Below are 19,765 nucleotides of genomic sequence, written 5' to 3' on the forward strand. Positions count from 1 at the left end.
ATTAGAGAATCATCTTATTTAGAACTCCGAGATCTACCCAAGCCTGACATTTTACACATGTCAGCTATTGGCTTATAAGGGTATGAGGGCATGTCGGAACTCATTAGAGATTATTGAGACTTAGATCTAAGAACCAACAACTGTCTAGTTCTCTTGGTTTTTTTCCCCATTTCTTTCCCTGGACTTCATTATTACCTTGAGAGAAGTAATGAGAAAATAATATTTGATAAGCCACCTGTAATGATTTCATTTTTTTCTTTTCTTGTTTAGTTGTTTTCTCTTTTGTTGCCCTTGTTTATAATCGTCATTGTTGTTATTATTGTTGCTGTTATTGCTGTCATTGTTGGATAGGACAGAGAGAAATCGAGAGAAGGGGAAGACAGAGAAGGGGAGAGAAAGATAGACACCTGCAGACCTGCTTCACTGGCAGTGAAGCAAACCCCCTGCAGGTGTGGAGACGGAGCTTGAACCGGGATCCTTATACCCACCCTTGTGCTTCGTGCCATGTGCAATTAACCCACTGCTGCACCACCGCCTGGCTCCCCACCTGTAGTGATTTCTATCATGGGAGGTGAAAATGCATAGATAGATGTGTACCAAGTAAGTAGAAAGTTGGAACAAAGTTCCTCAGGAATCATTATTTCTACATAGTAGATCTTAGACCTGTGAGAAAAATCTGATGGGAAGTTTGAGTAGCGACTCATGGCAGGACCATCGTGTCACGTTTCTGGGAAGATGCCAAGATTTCGACAGCAGTAATAAAGAATAAGTAGGGAGATATATATAAGGAAGGAGAAATTCATTGAGCCATACATACATATGTATGTTATATGTATGTATAGAACCTCAGCATTGGGCAGCATAATAACTACCTATTGCAAGATTCTTGTATGTCATCAGTCTGAAAGGTGCATACATTCTTACAGTTTCTTTCCTCTGTGGTTCTTTATGGAATTACAATCTTGAAAAAATGCAAAACTTATTTTTAACCTTTGAATTTCTACTTAAAATTTCTTTTTTTTAATATTTATTTCCCTTTTGTTTCCCTTGTTGTTTTATTGTTGTAGTTATTGTTGTTACTGATGTCGTCATTGTTGGATAGGGCGGAGAGAAATGGAGAGAGGAGGGGAAGACAGGGAGAGAGAAAGATAGACACCTACAGACCTGCTTCACCGCCTGTGAAGGGATTCCCCTGCAGGAGGAGAGCTGGGGGCCCAAACCGGGTTCCTTACACTGGGCCTTATGCTTTGTGCCACATGTGCTTAACCCGCTGCTACCACCTGACTCCCTCTACTTATAATTTCTAAGCATCGAGAAAAGAAAGATGTTTAGAGTTGGAGCTCTAGCAAGAGATTGAATTGTACTTTTGTTATTATTAGTTATATGACTTTCTGAGCCTTGTGCTCAAATCAGTAAGATGATGATAATAAAGTACCTCAGCTTGGCTCAGAATGTTCAAAATAGACATAAATACTATTAACAGCTTTTCATACAAAGGTGAATGTTTTCAATTCTTATGTTTCTTGGCATAATATTGGTATATTCTGTAAATGTATTAAGTACTACTTCCTTTTTCTGATCTGAAAATTTCCTTTTCAGAATGTCCATTTACTGTGGTATGATTCCATTGTTGAAGTGCTGCAATCTGATAAAGATGAGAGTATCCTGCTTTTCTTAGTTCCATAGACTTTAAGTCACATATTCCGTAATCTTTCCAGTAGTTATTTTGAGTTCTGCCTTCATACAGTTCCCACCTGCTCATTTTGGACTCCTATATCCAAACTTTTCAGGCCTGATATGTCACTTTGTATGTATAGCAACTGAAACTATGTTCTATTTTTTTCCCCAAATCACTTTATTGGGGAAATTATTTACACACCTGAGTGCTTTTTTTTTTTAATCTTCCTGTGATAGGTGTCTGCACAGCACTCCCACCATCAACTGAACTCTTCCTCCCCCGTAGTGCACTGAGTCCCCAACAGGCGTCCCCAGCCCCCTCCAGACTGCCCCCTTTAGAGTTCTTGGCTTTGCTCAAGTAGACCATAAGTAGTTTAAATTTCATCCTGTGTTTTCTCTCTCTCTCTCTTTTTTAAAAAAATTTATTTCTTTATTGGGGAATTAATGCTTTACATTCAACAGTAAATACAATAGTTTGTATATGCATAACATTCCCCAGTTTCCCATTTAACAATACAACCCCCACTATGTCATTTATCATCCTTCATGGACCTGTATTCTGTCCACCCACCCACCCCAGAGTCTTTTACTTTGGTGTGATATGCCAATTACATTTCAGGTTCTACTTGTGTTTTCATTTCTGATCTTGTTTTTCAACTTCTTCTCTCTCTTTTTTTCTTAAACTCCACCTATGAGTGAAGTCATCTGATATTTGTCCTTGTCTCACTTCACTCAATTCCTTCTAGTCCAATCCAAGATAATGGTGAAGGAGATTTTATCCTTCCTATTTATTTACTTATTTATTTGTTTATAACAGGGCACTGCTCAGCTGGGGCTTATGGTGGTGGTGGTGGGGTGTTGAACCTGGGACTTTGGAGCCTCAGGCATGCCATTATACTACTACCCTCCACCTTATTTTATCATTCTTAACTTCTGAGTAGTATTCCATCGTGTACCTATACCACAACTTTCTTAACTGCTCACCTGTCACTGAACATTTGAGTTGTCTCCAAGTTTAGGCTATTATACAGTGCTGTTGATGTATAATTGTAATAGCATCTTGAATGATGAGTTTAAAGCATAGTCCATCAAAATATATTTGTGGAGGTCAGCTCGTAGCTTACTTGATAGAGTGGCACATACCACTGTGCATGAGGTCCTGGATTTAAGCCTCTAGTCCCCACCTGCAAAAGGAATGCTTCGGGAACTGTAGAACAGTGCCGGGGTGGGGTGCCTTGCCTTCTTTCTCTCTCTCTATTTCTCTCTTCTTCTCTCTCTTTCTTCTTCTCTCCTTCCCTCCCCCCCCAAGCTCTGTCTCTCATCCTCTATATAAAAAGAAAAAAAAAATCCACCAGGAGTGGTGGAGTCCTACACCAGTGGCAACCGTAGTGGAAAAAACCATTAATTTTAAAAGATAAAATATCCATATTTGTGAAGGAACCAAGATTGACACACCTGGTTGAACCTGCATGTCAACCTGTGGAAGGTTCTGGATAAGTCCTTGGTCGCAACTTCCGGAGGTGAAGTTTCATGAGCAGTGATAACCCTGGTGACAAGAAGTAATAAGAAAAATAAAGTAAAAATAAAATAATTTAAAAATATCTATGAATCTGTGAGTAGGATTGCTTCTAACTAATATGTTATAGTTAACCTTTTGACATTCAGCTTTCAATTTTCTACAGAGTTGGTCTCCAGTATATTAGTTTAGCTTGTAGGGCTTTTTATTTATTTATTTAATATACCCAAATCAACTCTTAGAAGAATACATGGCAGCCCTTCTTGTAATACCTCTTACCTGAGACATTGGTAACATTCAAATTTCATAATTTACTGTCGCTTACTGGTTTTCAACTACAACAGCCTATGGACTTTGACTCACTAGACAGTGGTTGAAGCCCATACTGTGCTAGGTACAATATCACAGACTTGGATACAGTATGGACCAAGCCAAGGTGTAAGCTTTCTTAGAACTTACATGCCAGTGAAGAAAAGAAAACTATGAGTGTCATGTGAATTATCAGTAAAGTTAAGATAAAAAACAAGATGAGCGGATAAGGGGACTGTTTTTTTTGGGGGGGAGGGGATAGATAGCATAATGGTTATGCAAAGAGGCTCCCATGCCTGAAGCTCCAAAGTCCCAGGTTCAATCCCCTATACACACCACTGTAAATCAGAGCTAAGCAGTGCTCCATTAGAGAGAGAGAAAGATAAGGGGACTGTTCCTTCAGATAGCATTTATATAATGGAGGTCTTCTCTGAGGAGGTAATAGCTAAACCTTGACCTGAATGGCAAAAAAAAAAAAAAAAAGAAGAAAAAGAAAAAAAAGTGAAATTCCAGAAAAAATCGCCTATGTCAAGGTCATAAAGCAGGAGGAGACTTAAGGTGTCCTAGAAGCAACAGCAAAGCAATCTGAATGCACAGAAAGACAGTGAGTAGATTGAAAGCACTTGGCGGGAAGATAGTAGGATGTGGCTGCTAATGGGCATTGAGTTTCTTTGAAGGTTGATAAAAGGCACCTGAAAATAGTAGTCACAAGTGCACAGTTCTATATAAATTTTAATAGTAGGGGACTTCAACACCCCACTCTCTCAACTTGACAGATCATCCAGGCAGAAAATCAATAAAGACATAAGGGAGCTAAATGAAGAGATAGATAAACTAGAACTATTGGATATTTCAGAGTCATTCATCCCAAGAAACTGGAATACACATTTTACTCAAGTCCACATGGGCCATTCTCAAGGATGGACTATATGTTAGTCCACAAAGACAGCATCAGCCAATTCAAGAGCATTGAAATCATCCCAAGCATCATCTCAGACCACAGTGGAATTAAACTAACACTTCACAATCAACAAAAGATTAGTAATAGTCCCAAAATGTGAAATCTCAACAGTACACTTCTTAACAACTACTGGGTCAAAGAGGAAATAAAGGAAGAAATCAGAATGTTTCAAGAGTTCAATGACAATGAAGACACAAGCTATCAAAATATTTGGGACACAGCTAAGGCAGTCCTGAGACGGAAGTTCATAGCCATACAAGCACATCTTAGAAAACAAGAAAAAGCACAAATAAACAGCTTGATTGCACATCTTGAAGACCTAGAAGAAGAAGAAGAAGAACAAAGAAACCCTAAAGCAACCAGAAGGACAGAAATCACTAAAGTTAGGGCAGAAATAAATAACATTGAAAATAATAATAAAAAAAAACTATACAAAAGATCAATGAAAATAAATGTTGGTTCTTCGAAAGAGCGAACAAAATCAACAAACCTTTAGCCAGACTCACAAAACAAAAAAGGGAGAAGACCCAAATAAATCAGATAGTAAATAAAAGAGGAGATATCACAACAGACACTGCAGAAATTCAACATATCATTGGAGGCTTCTATGAACAACTATATGCCACCAAGCTAGAGAACCTGGAAGAAATGGACAATTCCCTAGATACCTACCAGCTTCCAAAACTAAGTAAAGAGGAAGTAGATAACATGAACAGGCCCATCACAGCTAATGAAATGGAAACAGTTATCAAACATCTTCCTAAAAATAAAAGTCCTGGACCAGATGATTTTACAAATGAATTCTACAAAACCTTCAAAGAAGAACTAGTACCTCTACTTTTAAAAGTCTTCCAGAAGGTTGAAGACACTGTAATATTCCCTTCCAGCTTCTATGAAACCAACATCACTTTGATACCAAAAGTAGACAGGGACACAACCAAAAAAGAAAACTACAGACCAATATCTCTGATGAACATAGATGCTAAAATACTGAACAAAATTCTAGCCAACCAGATACAGAAGCATATTAAAAAGATTGTTCATCATGACCAAGTGGGGTTTATCCGAGGGATGCAAGGTTGGTTTAATATATGTAAATCAATCAACGTGATCCACCACATCAATAAAAGCAAGACCAAAAACCACATGGTCATATCAGTAGATGCAAAGAAAACCTTTGACAAAATACAACATCCATTTATGATCAAAACACTACAAAAAATGGGAACAGATGGAAAATTCCTGGAGATAGTGGAATCTATATATAGCAGACCTACAGCCAACATCATACTCAATGGTGAAAAACTGGAAGCATTTCCCCTCAGATCAGGTACTAGGCAGGGCTGCCCACTATCACCGTTACTATTCAACATAGTGTTGGAAGTTCTTGCCATAACAATCAGGCAGGAGCAAGGAATTAAAGGCATACAGATTGTAAGAGAAGAAGTCAAACTCTCCCTATTTGCAGATGACATGATAATATACATAGAAAAGCCTAAGGAATCCAGCAATTATCTTTTGGATAATTCAGGCAATACAATAAGGTGTCAGGCTACAAAATTAACATTCAAAAGTCAGTGGCATTCCTCTATGCAAACACTAAGAAGAAGTTGAAATCCAGAAATCAATTGCTTTTACTATAGCAACAAAAACAATAAAATATCTAGGAATAAACCTAACCAAAGAAGTGAAAGACTTGTATACTGAAAATTATGAGTCACTGCTCAAGGAAATTGAAAAAGACACAAAGAAGTGGAAAGATATTCCATGTTCATGGGTTGGAAGAATTAACATCATCAAAATGAATATACAACCCAGAGCCATCTACAAATTTAATGCTATCCCCATCAAGATCCCAACCACATTTTTAAGAGAATAGAACAAATGCTTCAAATGTTTACCTGGAACCAGAAAAGACCTAGAATTGCCAAGACAATCTTGAGAAGAAAGAACAGAACCAGAAGCATCACACTTCCAGATCTCAAATTGTATTATAGGGCCATTGTTATCAAAACTGCATGGTATTAGAACATGAGTAGACACACTGACCAGTGGAATAGAATTGAGAGCCCAGAAGTAAGACCCCACACCTATGGACATCTAATCTTTGACAAAAGTGCCCAGACTATTAAATGAGGAAAGCAAAGTCTTTTCAACAAATGATGTTGGAAACAATGGATTGAAACATGCAGAAGGATGAAAGTGAGGCACTATTATTTCACAAAATACAAAAGTAAATTCCAAGTGGATCAAGGACTTGGATGTTAGACCACAAACTATCAGATACTTAGAGGAAAATATTGGCAGAATTCTTTTCCACGTAAATTTTAAAGACATCTTCAGTGAAACGAATCCAATTACAAAGAAGACTAAGGCAAGCATAAACCTGTAGAACTATATCAAATTAAAAGGCTTCTGCACAGCTAAAAAAAAAAAAAAAAAAACTACTATCCAGACCAAGAGACCCCTCACAGAATGGGAGAAGATCTTTACATGCCATACATCATACAAGAGGCTGATAACAGAATATATAAAGAACTTGTAAATATCAACAACAAGAAAACAAATAATCCCATCCAAATATAGGGGGAGGACATGGACATAATATTCACCACAGAAGAGATCCATAAGGTCGAGAAACACATGAAAAAATGCTCCAACTCTCTGATTGTCAGAGAAATGCAAATCAAGACAACAGGAGATGCCATTTCAGCCCTGTGAGACTGTCATGCATCAGAAAAGGTAACAGCAACAAATGCTGGAGAGGTTGTGGGGTCAAAGGAACCCTCCTGCACTGCTGGTGGGAATGTAAATTGGTCCTACCTCTGTGGAGAACAGTCAGGAGAATTCCCAGAAAGCTAGAAATGGACCTACCCTATGATCCTGCAATTCCCCTGCTGGGGATATATCCTAAGGAACCCAACACACCCATCCAAAAAGATCTGTGTACACATTTGTTCTTGGCAGCACAATTTGTAATAGCCTTCTTCTTCTAGCGTTTGCCCTTCTTCCGTAGCCAGTCAACAGCATCAGGTTGAGCCTGATGTAAAGTTTCGAGACCTCCTTTGAATCTGGAGAGGTGGCAGTCGTTGACTATGTGGGTCATAGTCTGTCTGGAGCCGCAGGGGCAGTTCGGGTCATTTCTGGCCCCCCAGCGATGGAACATAGCGGCACACCGGCCATGGCCTGTTCGATAGCGATTGAGGAGGGCCCAATCATAACGTGCTAGGTCAAAGCCGGGTTGACGCTTGCAGGGGTCTGTGATGAGGTGTTTGTTCTTGACCTCAGCTGACTGCCAACTCTGTTTCCAAGAGTCTGGAACAGAGAAGTTCATTGTAGGCATAGGGGACCAGATTGGGTGACGAGACGTCAAGCGTTGAACAGGTTAGGCGAAGATATCCGTGTATATTGGCAGGTCCGGTCGAGCGTAGACGTGGGAAATGAACTTAGATGATGCCGCATCCCAACGAATATCTGGCGGGGCGATGTTGCTAAGAACTGGCAGCCATGGAACCGGGGTGGAACAGATGGTTCCAGAAATTATCCTCATGGAGGAATATAATTTGGAATCGACCAAGTAGACATGGGGGCTACGGAACCATACTGGGGCACAGTATTCTGCAGTGGAATAGCGTAATGCCAGAGATGATGATCATAGTGTGGAAGCGCTCGCGCCCCATGAGGAGCTGGCCAGTCTTGCAATGATGTTATTCCTCGCGCCCACCTTTGCTGCAGTTTTTATGAGATGTTTGTGAAATGACAGGGTGCGATCGAGAGTAATGCCAAGATAGACTGGCTGGGCTTCATGCCGGATTCTCGTATCGCCAAGCTGCACATTAAGCTCACGCGAGGCCGAGGCATGGTGTAGATGGAAAACAGATGATACCGTTTTTGCAGTGCTAGGGATTCGTCGCCATTTTTTACAGTAATCAGATATCAGAGACATGTCTTTCGTGAGTGTTTCCTCGAGGATGTTTTGTAATAGCCAAAACTTGGAAGCAACCCAGGTATCCAACAACAGATGAATGGCTGAGCAAGTTGTGGTGTATATACATATATACAATGGAATACTACTCAGTTATAAAAAATGGTGACTTTACCATTTTCAGCCGATCTTGGATGGACCTTGAAAATCTCAGGTCAAGTGAAATAAGTCAGAAACAGAAGGATGAATATGGGATGATCTCACTCTCAGGCAGAAGTTGAAAAACAAGATCAGAAGAGAAAATACAAGTAGAACCTGAACTAGAATTGGCATATTGCATCAAAGTAAAAGACTCTGTGGTGGGGGTGGGGGTGGAAAATACAGGTCCAAAAAGGATGACAGAGGACCTAGCGGGGGTTGTATTGTTATATGGAAAACTGGGAAATGTTATGCATGTACAAACTATTGTATTTACTGTCAAATGTAAAGCATTAATTCCCCAATAAAGAAATAAAAAGAAATTTTAAATACTGATCTATATACTTTAAAAGATGAACTTGATTAGCACTGTTATTAGTAAATGCATGACAAATATATATATATGTATATATTCATTAAAAAAAATCTTTTTAACAAGAGAGAGAAAGACCAGAGTACTAATCAGGCTTTAGGTGGTGCTGGGGATTGTATCTTTCTTGCCTCAGAACTTCAAGCATGAAACTGTTCTCCATAACCATTCTGTTGTCTCCCAGCCTTCCTGGCTAATGATCTAGGAAAATCTATCATTTTTATGCCACAAGGAAAACTTGAAATTAGAATATATGCATGATAAAAAGGTAATGATAATTATTTTTTAAACAAAACAAAAAAGCAAGGAACTGGAACTGCTCTGCAGGTAGTCATGCAGACTACAGAATTTAAATAACAGTATAGGGTCAGGGAGAGATTCTGTGACAATACCACACCCAATTTGCATGCCTGAGGCTCCAATCCTGGCACTACCCTATGCCTTTAGGACCTTGCAAACTGTGTCACTCTGCATTCTGAGTTGAAAACAGCAGGAGGTGAATTTTAAAGACAAGCTACTGGGCAACTAAAGAATGAATGGAGAACCATACAAAAAAGATGTTAGTAACCTCAGTGTGCTGAAGAGCTGGAACAGAACCTTACTATGCTGCCTTCACTACTAGGACTCCAGCCCCCACCCACTGCCACCCTGACTAAATTCTAATGGTCCTTACACATTTGGCCACTCCCTCAGCATGGAGGCCCAGCAGAGCCTGTACTTCTACCACCTGGAGTGGAGAAAAGGGATGCCTACCTACTGCTGGCACTGTGGGAAGCTCTGTACCATCATATCAACCCAGAGAGGCAGGGATCCAAATGCCAGAGAGCCAAAAATGACAGATTTATGCTAACATTTGGGAAAACTAAAATTAGAACCATTCTTTATATTATATACCAAAATTAATTCCACATGGGTTCGCATGAAACATAAATGTAAAACTTGAGACCATAAAGGTACTTGAAGAAAATACAATTGAATATTTATGCAATCTTGGTTTGAGAGAGTTGTAAGCATGATATAAAAAATCAGAAAGCCATTATGAATGTCAGTAGAAAATATTGAACAAACCAGATTGGAATAAACCAGAAATGGAATCAGGGTCTATTAAATTGAAAAAAAAAAAATCACACATACACATTACATATCAAATATTAACAGTGGTTTCCTCTGGATGATGAAGTAAAGGATGATTTTTTTCCTTCTTCCTTTCATCTCTATTTTAGAGGATGTTTTCTCAAAAGCTATTATTATTTAAATTTTGAAGAGTGATTTAATTGCTGCATATAAAGGTCTGGATCTCCATAGGTAAATTTTATGTTAGAGCTCTACAAAAGGGAGAATAGCTCTTCACAGAGCCCTTGTTGAGGTAGTTTTGTTCAAACACACCCATAACAAATAATAATGATACAGCTTCATTTGGTATTGGGGTTAGGGTTTAGAAGGGAACCAATAGCTGGATAGTAACTGTAAGAATGTCCCACAAGATTATATTTCTCTTACCTCCTCTAGTGATTCTTTTTAAAATTCATTTTATTTTGTCCTCAAGAAAAAACAAGGGGGCGAGGGGGGGGGGGATAGCATAATGATTATGCAAACAGACTCTCATGCCTGAGGCTCCAAAGTCCCAGGTTCAATCTCCTGCACCACCATAAGCCAGAGCTGAGCAGCACTCTGGTAAAAACAAAACAAAACAAAAAAATTAAAGTTAAAAAAAAAAAAGAAAAAAGCACTTGCTTGTCTAGAAATACAGCAGTAAGTACTTGGGGTATTGACATCTGAAGTTCTGGAGATATTCATTGTGACCACTTTATGTTTTATCTGTAAATAGTAATTTACTCACCCTCCACACCACCATCACCACCATTTCCTGTTCTGTTGATAGTAATACTTGTTTAACTGATAGCTTGTTTGTATGTCAAGCTCACTGAAGGATTCTCAACATGATAGTCATGAGATCTAAGACTGGGTTTTTCCTGAATGAGAGCTTGTTTGGAGCAGGGGACCCTCAATGGAAGGTTGGAAGACCCATCCATCCCTATTCAGGGAAGGCTGTCCTCTTAGACTGAACACGCAGCTTCAGGAGAGATGCATGTGGAGCAGGGAGGGAGGAAGGGGACAACCACCTCGCCAGCCAGATTAGCCAATCAACTCTGGTGGTCAATGGGGTGACTGATATCGTAGCCAGATTGACCTCACGTCCTTTCCTGAATGAAGCAGAAGGTTTTTCCTGGAAACTGTGACCCAGAGAATGAGGGGAGCCTTTCTTACTCCAGAGAGCCTGTCCCTGGAACATTATAGAAGCAGTGCAGGCAATGTGGAGAAGCAGAGACACACAAGTGACTGCTTGTTCGAGTCTTGTTCCTCAATTGCTTTTCTCTCTTTTAAACAAAGAACATAAACATTCTGGCTTTGAAGTTCTTTCTCAAAATGCCTTTTACTATTTAAAAAAAAAAAACTTGGAATCTATAAATCTGGATTGATAGAATTGTTAGTTCAAATTGTCATGTTCTGAGAGATTATTATTATTATTTGTCTCCAGGGTTATCACTGGGGTGCCCACACTAAGAACCCACTGCTCCTGGAGGTCTGGGAGAGGGTGGGTTATGGGGATTGGGTGGTGGGAATTGTGTGGAGTTGTACCCCTCCTACCTTATGCTTTTGTTCACTAATCCTTTCTTAAATTAAAAATTTAAATTAAAAAAAAAAAAAGAAATTGTGTGGCTATGAACATGGGTCTTTTCAATAGGCATTTTGTTTCCTTTGGATAAATTTCCAGGAGAGAGATTACTGGGTCATGGGGTTCTGAAGAAATCTCCAGACTTTTCCACAAGGGTTGGATCAATTTATATACTCACCAGCAGTGCAAAAGTATCCTTTTGTCCTGAATCCTCTCCAGCAGTTGTTTTTTCTATTCTTTCTGATGTATGACATTCTCACAGGTGTGTAGTTGTATCTCATTGTTGTTTTTATTAGCATTTCTCTGATAATCAGTGACTTTGAGCACTTTCTTATCCATGTCCTGGCCTCAGGGTTTTTTTTTTTTGGGGGGGGGGGTTGGTGCTAGGTTTGCTGAGTTCTTTCTGTATTTTGGTATCTGATATATGTTGTATAAAGATCTCCCATTTTGTTGGGTGTTTTTCTGTTCACATGATGGTAGTTTTTGCTGTGCGTAAGCCTAGTCCTTTTTTAAAAATTTTTTTTTGTCTTTGTTTTCTTTGATGTTAGACTTAAATCTTTGAAACCATTTCTGAAGCATAAATCATGATGTGTTCTGCTAATGTTTTCTTCTACATATTTGATAGTTTCTGATCTTTGGTCTATGTCTTTAATGCACTGGGAGTTGACTTATGCACAGTGACATGCAGTGGTTCAATTTCATTCATTTGCATGATTCAATCCAATTTCCCCAACACCACTTATTGAAGACTCTCCTTTATCCATGCTGTGGGCATCCTTATTGAAAATGAATTATCCATAGATGTAGAGGCTTATTTCTAGGCCTTCAATTCTGTTCCACTGGTCTATGTGTCTGGTTCGATTCCAGTACCAGGTGTTTTTGATTACAGTAGCTCTACAGTATAGTTTGAGGTCAGGAAATGTGATGCCTAGGTATGTAATCCTAGGTATGTAACTTTTGTTCTATTCCTTTAAAGAAACTCAGCACTACCATGATGAGGATGACATTAAATCTGTATGTGATTCTAAGTAGGATGGTCATTTTGACGATGTTAATTCATTCCTCCAGTCCATTTTCATAGGGTATCAGGAAAGTAATTTTTTTTATCTTTATTTATGTATTGGATAAAGACAGCCAGAAATTGAGAGGAAAGTGGGGGATAGAGAGGAAGAGAAACATGTGCAGCATTGCTTCACCACTCATGAAGCTTTACCCCTGCAGGTGGGGGCCAGGGACTCGAACCTGGGTCCTTGCACATTGTAACAGATGCGCATAACCAGGTGTGCCACCACTCGGCCCCCAGGAAAGTAATTTTTACAACATTGCTATTGGAAGTACCAGGTTCTATTTCAGGAAACTACAGATACTCTGGCCAACACTGTGCCAATGCCATGGTGATTAAGATGGCAGGAGTTACATGGAAGTACTGTTCACTCTCCAGCACCCAGCTCAGCGTACAGGCAGGTGCAATGAGAGGAGCACACAGGGCCTGAAGGCTCGGCGCAAGACGCTCCTTCCTTCCTAGCAGTCTCCAGTCTAACAGGTACAGTCACACTGATCCTGGTTCTTATTTCTCGTTCCAGGAGCTGCTTACTGCCAGTTCATGGACATGCTGTTTCCAGGCTGCATTAGTTTGAAGAAAGTAAAATTCCAAGCAAAGTTGGAACATGAGTATATTCACAATTTTAAACTTCTGCAAGCATCATTTAAGCGAATGAATGTTGATAAGGTGGGTGGCTAACTTGTCCTTTCCTAAAGTGCCTTCTTTCCTTTGGATGGTTTCTGTGCAGAAATGCAAAAGTCCTAAAATGGTGGTCCGGGAGGTGATGCAGTGGATAAAGCACTGGGCTCTCAAGCTTGAGGTCCTGAGATCAGTCCCTGGCAGCACATGTACCAGAGTGATATCTGGTTCTTTCTCTCTCTCCTCCTATCTTTCTCACTAATAAGTAAATAAATATTTTAAAAACTGCTAAAATGTATCAATGGGATGTTTATTGATAATGCTGTGGAAAGTTGAGATCTTCACATCCTATATTTGTATGATATTATAGAAGGAATTTTCTAAAGTTATAGCCAATAGGCTAAACATTCTTAACAGGAATCATGAATGTTAAAATGTTGTTATCTAAAACCAACTATAGCAGCATTTTACTTGGTAGACAATAATTGGCAAGAACAGGAAAAGTAGCACAGAGGTTATGCAAAAGACTATTATTACATTTGAAGCTCCGAGGTCCCACATTCAATCCCTCGCACTACCATAAACTAGAGCTGAACAGTGCTCTGGTAAAAGTAAATAAGTAAATGATAAAAACATGACAATAATTGGCAATAAAATAAGTTTAAATACTCTAATATTCTGCCCAAATCAGTTCCAGATACTGTTTTATCCCAAGATGCAAACTAATTTTGTTGTAACAAAAATAGACCAAGTCTGTCAGACATGTCCTTGGTTAGAAATCCAGTCTTATTCATATTTTAAAAAGCTGATTTTTGACAGGTCCTGCATCTAGACAACTTCCTTGTCTCACACAAGTAACTTGAACATGTTACATTCTGTTACAAAAAGGCTGAAGACCTAGTTTGTCTGTCACTTCACTGATGGTCACAGCTGTTGGCAAATCCTGTTTGTTTGCAAAAAGTAGCCAAGTCAGTGCTCCAGAACACTGTTTAGACCTCTTGCACTGAGGAACTTTTTCCTTTATTAACTCCCAGATTCCCTCAGTCAAGCTTACCATAGTGTGTTTGCATTTGGTGACTGGTGAATTATGTGCTGATTAGAAAGAGTTTCTCCTGTGACCAGGTTGTGGCACACCTGGTTAAGTGCACATGTTACAATGTGCAAGGCCACTGGTTCAAACCCCTGGTCCCTACCTGCAGGGGGAAAGCTTCACAAGTGGTGAGGCAGTGTTACAGGTGTCTTTCTCTCTCTCTCTCTCCCTCTCCCTCTTTCCCTCTTTACTTCCTCCTACCCTCTTGATTTCTGGCTATTGCTATCCAGTAAGGATAACAAAAATATTAAAAAAAAAAAAAAAAAAAAGGAAAGAAAAAGATGGCCACCAAGAGCAGTGCACCTGTACAGGCACCAAGTCCCAGCTATAATCCTGGAGGCAAAATAAAATAAAATAAAATAAATAAGAAGAAAGAAAGAGTTCCTCCCAAGGCAAGTTTTAATACTCGGCAGATTTCTTCCTTTATATTCTATCCCTATGTTGCATGTTGTTTGGGGTATCAGCCTGACACTTTGCCCCGTGTATGATAGCTAATTCTGTTGTACATTAGTATTTATATGTTCTGTAAGAATTTTTGTAGTCTGGTAACTTACACTGACCATCTATGGTTATGAAATTATATGATTTTGTAAAACTGTTAAATCATTAATAAAAAAAAAAGGAGGAAAAGAGTTTTGGGAAGCTTCATCACACTTAAATATGTTGTCTTCATTACCCACTTGAGATTACTTCTAAAAAATGATAAAATATGCTTTTAAAATCCTGTCACTCTCTTGTAGCATTGTTGGTGAGAAACTTTTGTTTGCCAGATGCCAGTGTGGCTCCTTGTGAATGTTATTCCTGTTATTCCACATGCTAGAGTGGAAACAACATGGGTTCACATCTCAGCTTTGATGACTTGAAGAAGTTATTTAAATTATTTGAGCCTGAGTCAAGCCATCTACAAAGTGGAGCTAAACACCTCTTTCTTATGGTTATGAAGTTTAAATGCACATGGAAAGCATAGTGTTTTTATTTGAAGTCTTATTTAATGTCCATAATTAAGAAACAAGGACTGAAAGGGAAACACAAAATAGAGTTTGAACTGGGTTTGGTGTACTGCAAAGGACTCTGGGGAAGGAGGGCAGGAAGGAGGCTTTGCAGTCCTGGTGTATGATGAAAAATAAATAAATAAACAAGAATCATACTTTTTCTAACTTGAATTACTGGACTTTTGTCCTAATGTGATTAGTGATGTTTTACTTGAGGCCTCTCCCCCGCCCCTCCCTCAGTAAAGGACCTTTGCTAAAATCCTGAGGCCTCTGTTTATTTACTGCTATTCAAATGCAGAGTCACTTCATTTTCTTTACATAGGGTATATCCCTTAGAGGGGATAAACTCAGGAAAAAAGGAATTTTTGAGTAAGTAGAAAGAAGTCAACAGGAAAGAAATGAAAAACTTAGACAGTAGAACTGAACATGGAAAATAGTTATATTGGGTTGTCAGAAAAGACATGATGCAATTTTACATAGAAAACAACCCAATCGTCTCTAGAAAACAAATGAAAATTAGTTACTTGACTATAAGAGACTTACGATAAAAGATCTAAGTTTGGGACACTATATATACATTTTTAATTTGAGGCAGCTAAAGTTGTTGTCGTTTTTGAGATCTCTCTACATTTGTAAGTCCTTCTAATGATCCATTTTAGGATGGCAGCAGTACGTAGTTCCTCAGCTAGCAAAACCTTGCTTTCACCTAAACAGGGAGTGCTGGGTGACCCCCTGGGTAGCCAGAAAGGGAAGGTTACTCCATGCAAAGCTCCAGTCATCTCAATTGACGTGAGAGTTGTCATTTCCAGCTCTAGAATTCTCTGTTCCTCTCCACAGAAAATCAATCCCCACTGGTTTTTCTCTGCACTCTGATGACTTACTAATTATGTTTTTATATTCCATAAATTACTGAACCCTATGTTGTGGTTAGATGTTTTCACATTTATCTCTCTACATTCTCATGAAGTTCCTTGGAAGCTTAGGTTGGTAGATGTTCATGCTGACTTGAGTCTTACTCGTTTACTCTTTCTGGTGGCTATAGTCTTTGTAATTCTACAGTTGGACCAAGTTGTGGACAAAGAAGTGGGGAAAATCCGTTATTCTTGAAATAGCACAACACATTAGGCCATGCTTTTTCAGGGAGGGAGATGCTTTGGCAGTAAGCATGCTCTGAAAAGGATGTAGCCACTCTTGATAGCTGAAGATGTTTTTTGTTTTGTCTGGTTTGCTCACAGGAGAGCCAACTACTGACATTTTAACTGCCTTCTTTGCTTTGTTGGAAAATTATATGAATTTATAAAACCAGACTGTAAGACTAGGGGAGAGAGCTGTGGCATGGATGGTTAATATGTAGGAGATAGTTTTGTTTAGGGAAAATCTCAGTTGTAGTCACACGGTGATCTTTATACTGCAGGTGATTCCAGTGGAGAAGCTTGTAAAAGGACGCTTCCAGGATAACCTGGATTTTATTCAGTGGTTTAAAAAGTTCTACGATGCTAACTATGATGGAAAGGAGTATGATCCTGTAGAAGCACGACAAGGGCAAGATGCAATCCCTCCTCCTGATCCCGGCGAACAGATCTTCAACCTGCCCAAAAAGTCTCACCATGCAAACTCCCCCACAGCAGGTAGGGTGACAATGAAGTCAAGCTCACTTCCACCTTGGAAAGTGTCTCAGACCCTTCTGTATTCTTCTGTTTGATTGAATCCTCCTAACAATCAGGATTTTCTCTCCTCTGGATAATTTTATTGTTTGTCTTTGTAGCAATGATATACTGTAGTTACTCTAATGAACGTGGCTTACACTAGTAAAAATGGAGAGAGAAAGATAGATACCTGCAGACCTGCTTCTTCTCTTCTTGTAAAGCATCCTTCCAGCAAGTGGGGAGTGGGGCTTGAACCTGGATCCTTGCAGGTTGGGTCCATGTGCTTAGTACTATGTGCATTTATCTGAGTGGGCCACCACTTAGCCCTCCACAGGTGATTGCTTGTGTGTGTACTTACACGCAGATAGTAGTCTGGCACTCAAAGAACTGTAGCTGGTGATAAATTTTTGTGAGTTTTTCACATATCCATGTAATTGGAGCTGGAAGTAAGAACTGAGGGGGGTTATGTGGAAGATGCCTTGAGGAACTCTAGCATTTATTTTTTAGATTAAAAAAAGGACTACAGAAAACAAAATCACCAATCTGAAAAGACTTATCCATACCAATCATAGCAGCACAGTTTATAATAACCAACCTTAGAGGCAACAAATCACAGATGAATGACTAAGAAAGTTGTGGTATGTATACACAATGGAGTACTATGCAGCCCTTATAAATGATGGATTTAAAGGCATCGTATTGAGGCAAGCCCAGATGAGAATGGCCAATACCCAGTGATCACACTTACAGGTGGAACTTAAGAATAAAGGGTAGGGGGCTGGGTGGTGGCTCACTTGGTTGAGCGCACATGTTACAGTGCACAAGGACCCAAGTTTGAGGGCCCAGTCCCCACTTGCAAGGGGAAAGCTTTGAGAGTGATGAAGTAGTGTTGCAGGCGTTTCTCTCTCTCTCTCTCTCTCTCTCTCTCTCTCTCTCGCTCATGTCCTTCATTCTCAGTTTCTGACTGTCTATCCAATAAATAAAGATTTTGAAAAGAAGAAGAATGGTTTCCTACAACTTACTTTAAGAGAGAGAAAGGAGAAGAAGGAGAAAGAGAAATAGAAGAAGAAAGGACAGGAAGGGAGGCCATAAGGTGAAACTTGGACTGTATGTGACATAGTGCACCAAACTATAGGACTCTGGCAGAGGAGAAGAGGGGCAGGATGAAGGGACATTGGGGTCCTGGTGTGTCTGCTAGACACCAATCAAGGAGAGATGAGAGGCTGTGCCTATGTGTTAAAACACTGTACTGTAAACCGTTAACCCCCCCCCCCCATAAAATTTAAGAAAAGGAAAAAAGACAAGGATTTACATAGGAAGAAGGGAAGGTATCAGAAAAAATGAAGGAAATGAGAGAATGACATCTCAGGGAAGCAGAAGGAAGGGTACTAGAAAGGTCAAGTGTCTCGATTTGCTTGGGAGTCAAATGACTTGAAACCTGGAAGAACTCACTGGGTTTCTCATCATGGGCAGCATGTGGGTAGAGTTACTGGACCAGGAGTTGGGTTGATGAATGAGTTAAGAGGAGGACATTGAGACAGTATAAAGATACAACTTTGTTGTGATAGAACCAGTAAACTTATAGAAAATAAGCCAAGCATAGATGTTTGGGAGTATAGTCACTTAAGGGAAAAGAAGCTGAGAAAAAGATGAAAATGGGAAGGAAGGAAAAAAAGGGGGGGGTGCAGCCGGGTGGTGATATACCCTGTTAAGTGTCCATTTTAAGAGATCCCCACACGCAGGGGGCCCACTTTCCAAGCAGTGAAATGGGTCTGCGGGTTTCTTTCTCTCCCTCTCTCTATCTCCCCAGCCTATTTCAAAAAAAAAGAAAGAAAAGAAAAAGAAACAATAGAAAATTTCTAGACAAAGGAATCAGCAATGGTGTCAAATACTAATTGTGGAGAGTTCAAGAAGTATGAAGCCTGTAACTAGGCCAAAGGAAGCTGCCTCCTGGGAGGTGATTAATATTCCTTTGGAGAATCGGTGTCATCAGATACTGAGTGCACACACCTGGATCACAGGGCTTTGCCAAGGTCATGACTGACAAGTGTGAGAGTCCTGCAGAGAGTACATTCCACCTTTAACAAAGTCATCCAGAAATAAATGTTTTTGAGAAAAGGAATGCTTGATTGGTATAAGGGAAAAGCTGCCAGTAACATCTGAAAGGGAAATAGTATTGTCCTGGGCGCATTTTTGTTTGTTTGCTTTTTTCTTTCTTTTTTTTTTTTTTTTTTTCCCCGATTGTCTCTACTTGATAGACATAGCCAGCAAAAAAAGATAGATACCTGCAGCACTGCTTCACTGCTTGTAAAGCTTTCCTCCTGCGCGTGGGGACCAGGTTCTTGCACATGGTAACATGTGCGCTCAACTAAGTGAGCTACCACCCAGTCCCTTTGCTTGCTCTTTGTACAAGACTTCATGAACAGCTTTACAAGATGGAAGAAAGATTCATGGAGAAGGAAAGACTGGAACTAGAAAAAGGGAAGAGAAACTGGTGGTGCACAACCCTAAAACTAGAAGAAGACAAGGTCAGGGGTATCCATGAACAGAGAGCGAAAAAGGAAAGACTTGCTTTTCAGAAGAGAAATGATTAGGAACAGGCTGGGTAAAGTGAAGCACATTGGATCAGCTTGATGGCTCACTTGGGTGACATGCTGCTTTGCCACGGGCGAAGCATACCGTGCGGTCAGGTTCCAGCCCAGACTCCACCACACGAGAGGAAG

The 19,765-nt window shown here is 39.7% G+C and overlaps 1 protein-coding gene across 8 annotated transcripts in view; it reads left to right on the plus strand.

Annotated features, from left to right (window-relative positions):
* MAPRE2 (microtubule associated protein RP/EB family member 2) overlaps positions 1-19,765 on the plus strand; it is a 202,173-nt gene that overhangs the window by 139,098 nt on the left and 43,310 nt on the right. For all 8 annotated transcript variants that reach the window (XM_060173718.1, XM_060173714.1, XM_060173712.1 and 5 more), the window contains 2 exons: positions 13,217-13,362; positions 16,811-17,024. In XM_060173718.1, the coding sequence (XP_060029701.1) occupies positions 13,217-13,362; positions 16,811-17,024 (360 nt within the window). The remainder of the gene's footprint in view (positions 1-13,216; positions 13,363-16,810; positions 17,025-19,765) is intronic.

The sequence above is a fragment of the Erinaceus europaeus genome, chromosome 15 (assembly GCF_950295315.1).
Source record: "Erinaceus europaeus chromosome 15, mEriEur2.1, whole genome shotgun sequence".
Classification (NCBI taxonomy): Eukaryota; Metazoa; Chordata; class Mammalia; order Eulipotyphla; family Erinaceidae; genus Erinaceus; species Erinaceus europaeus.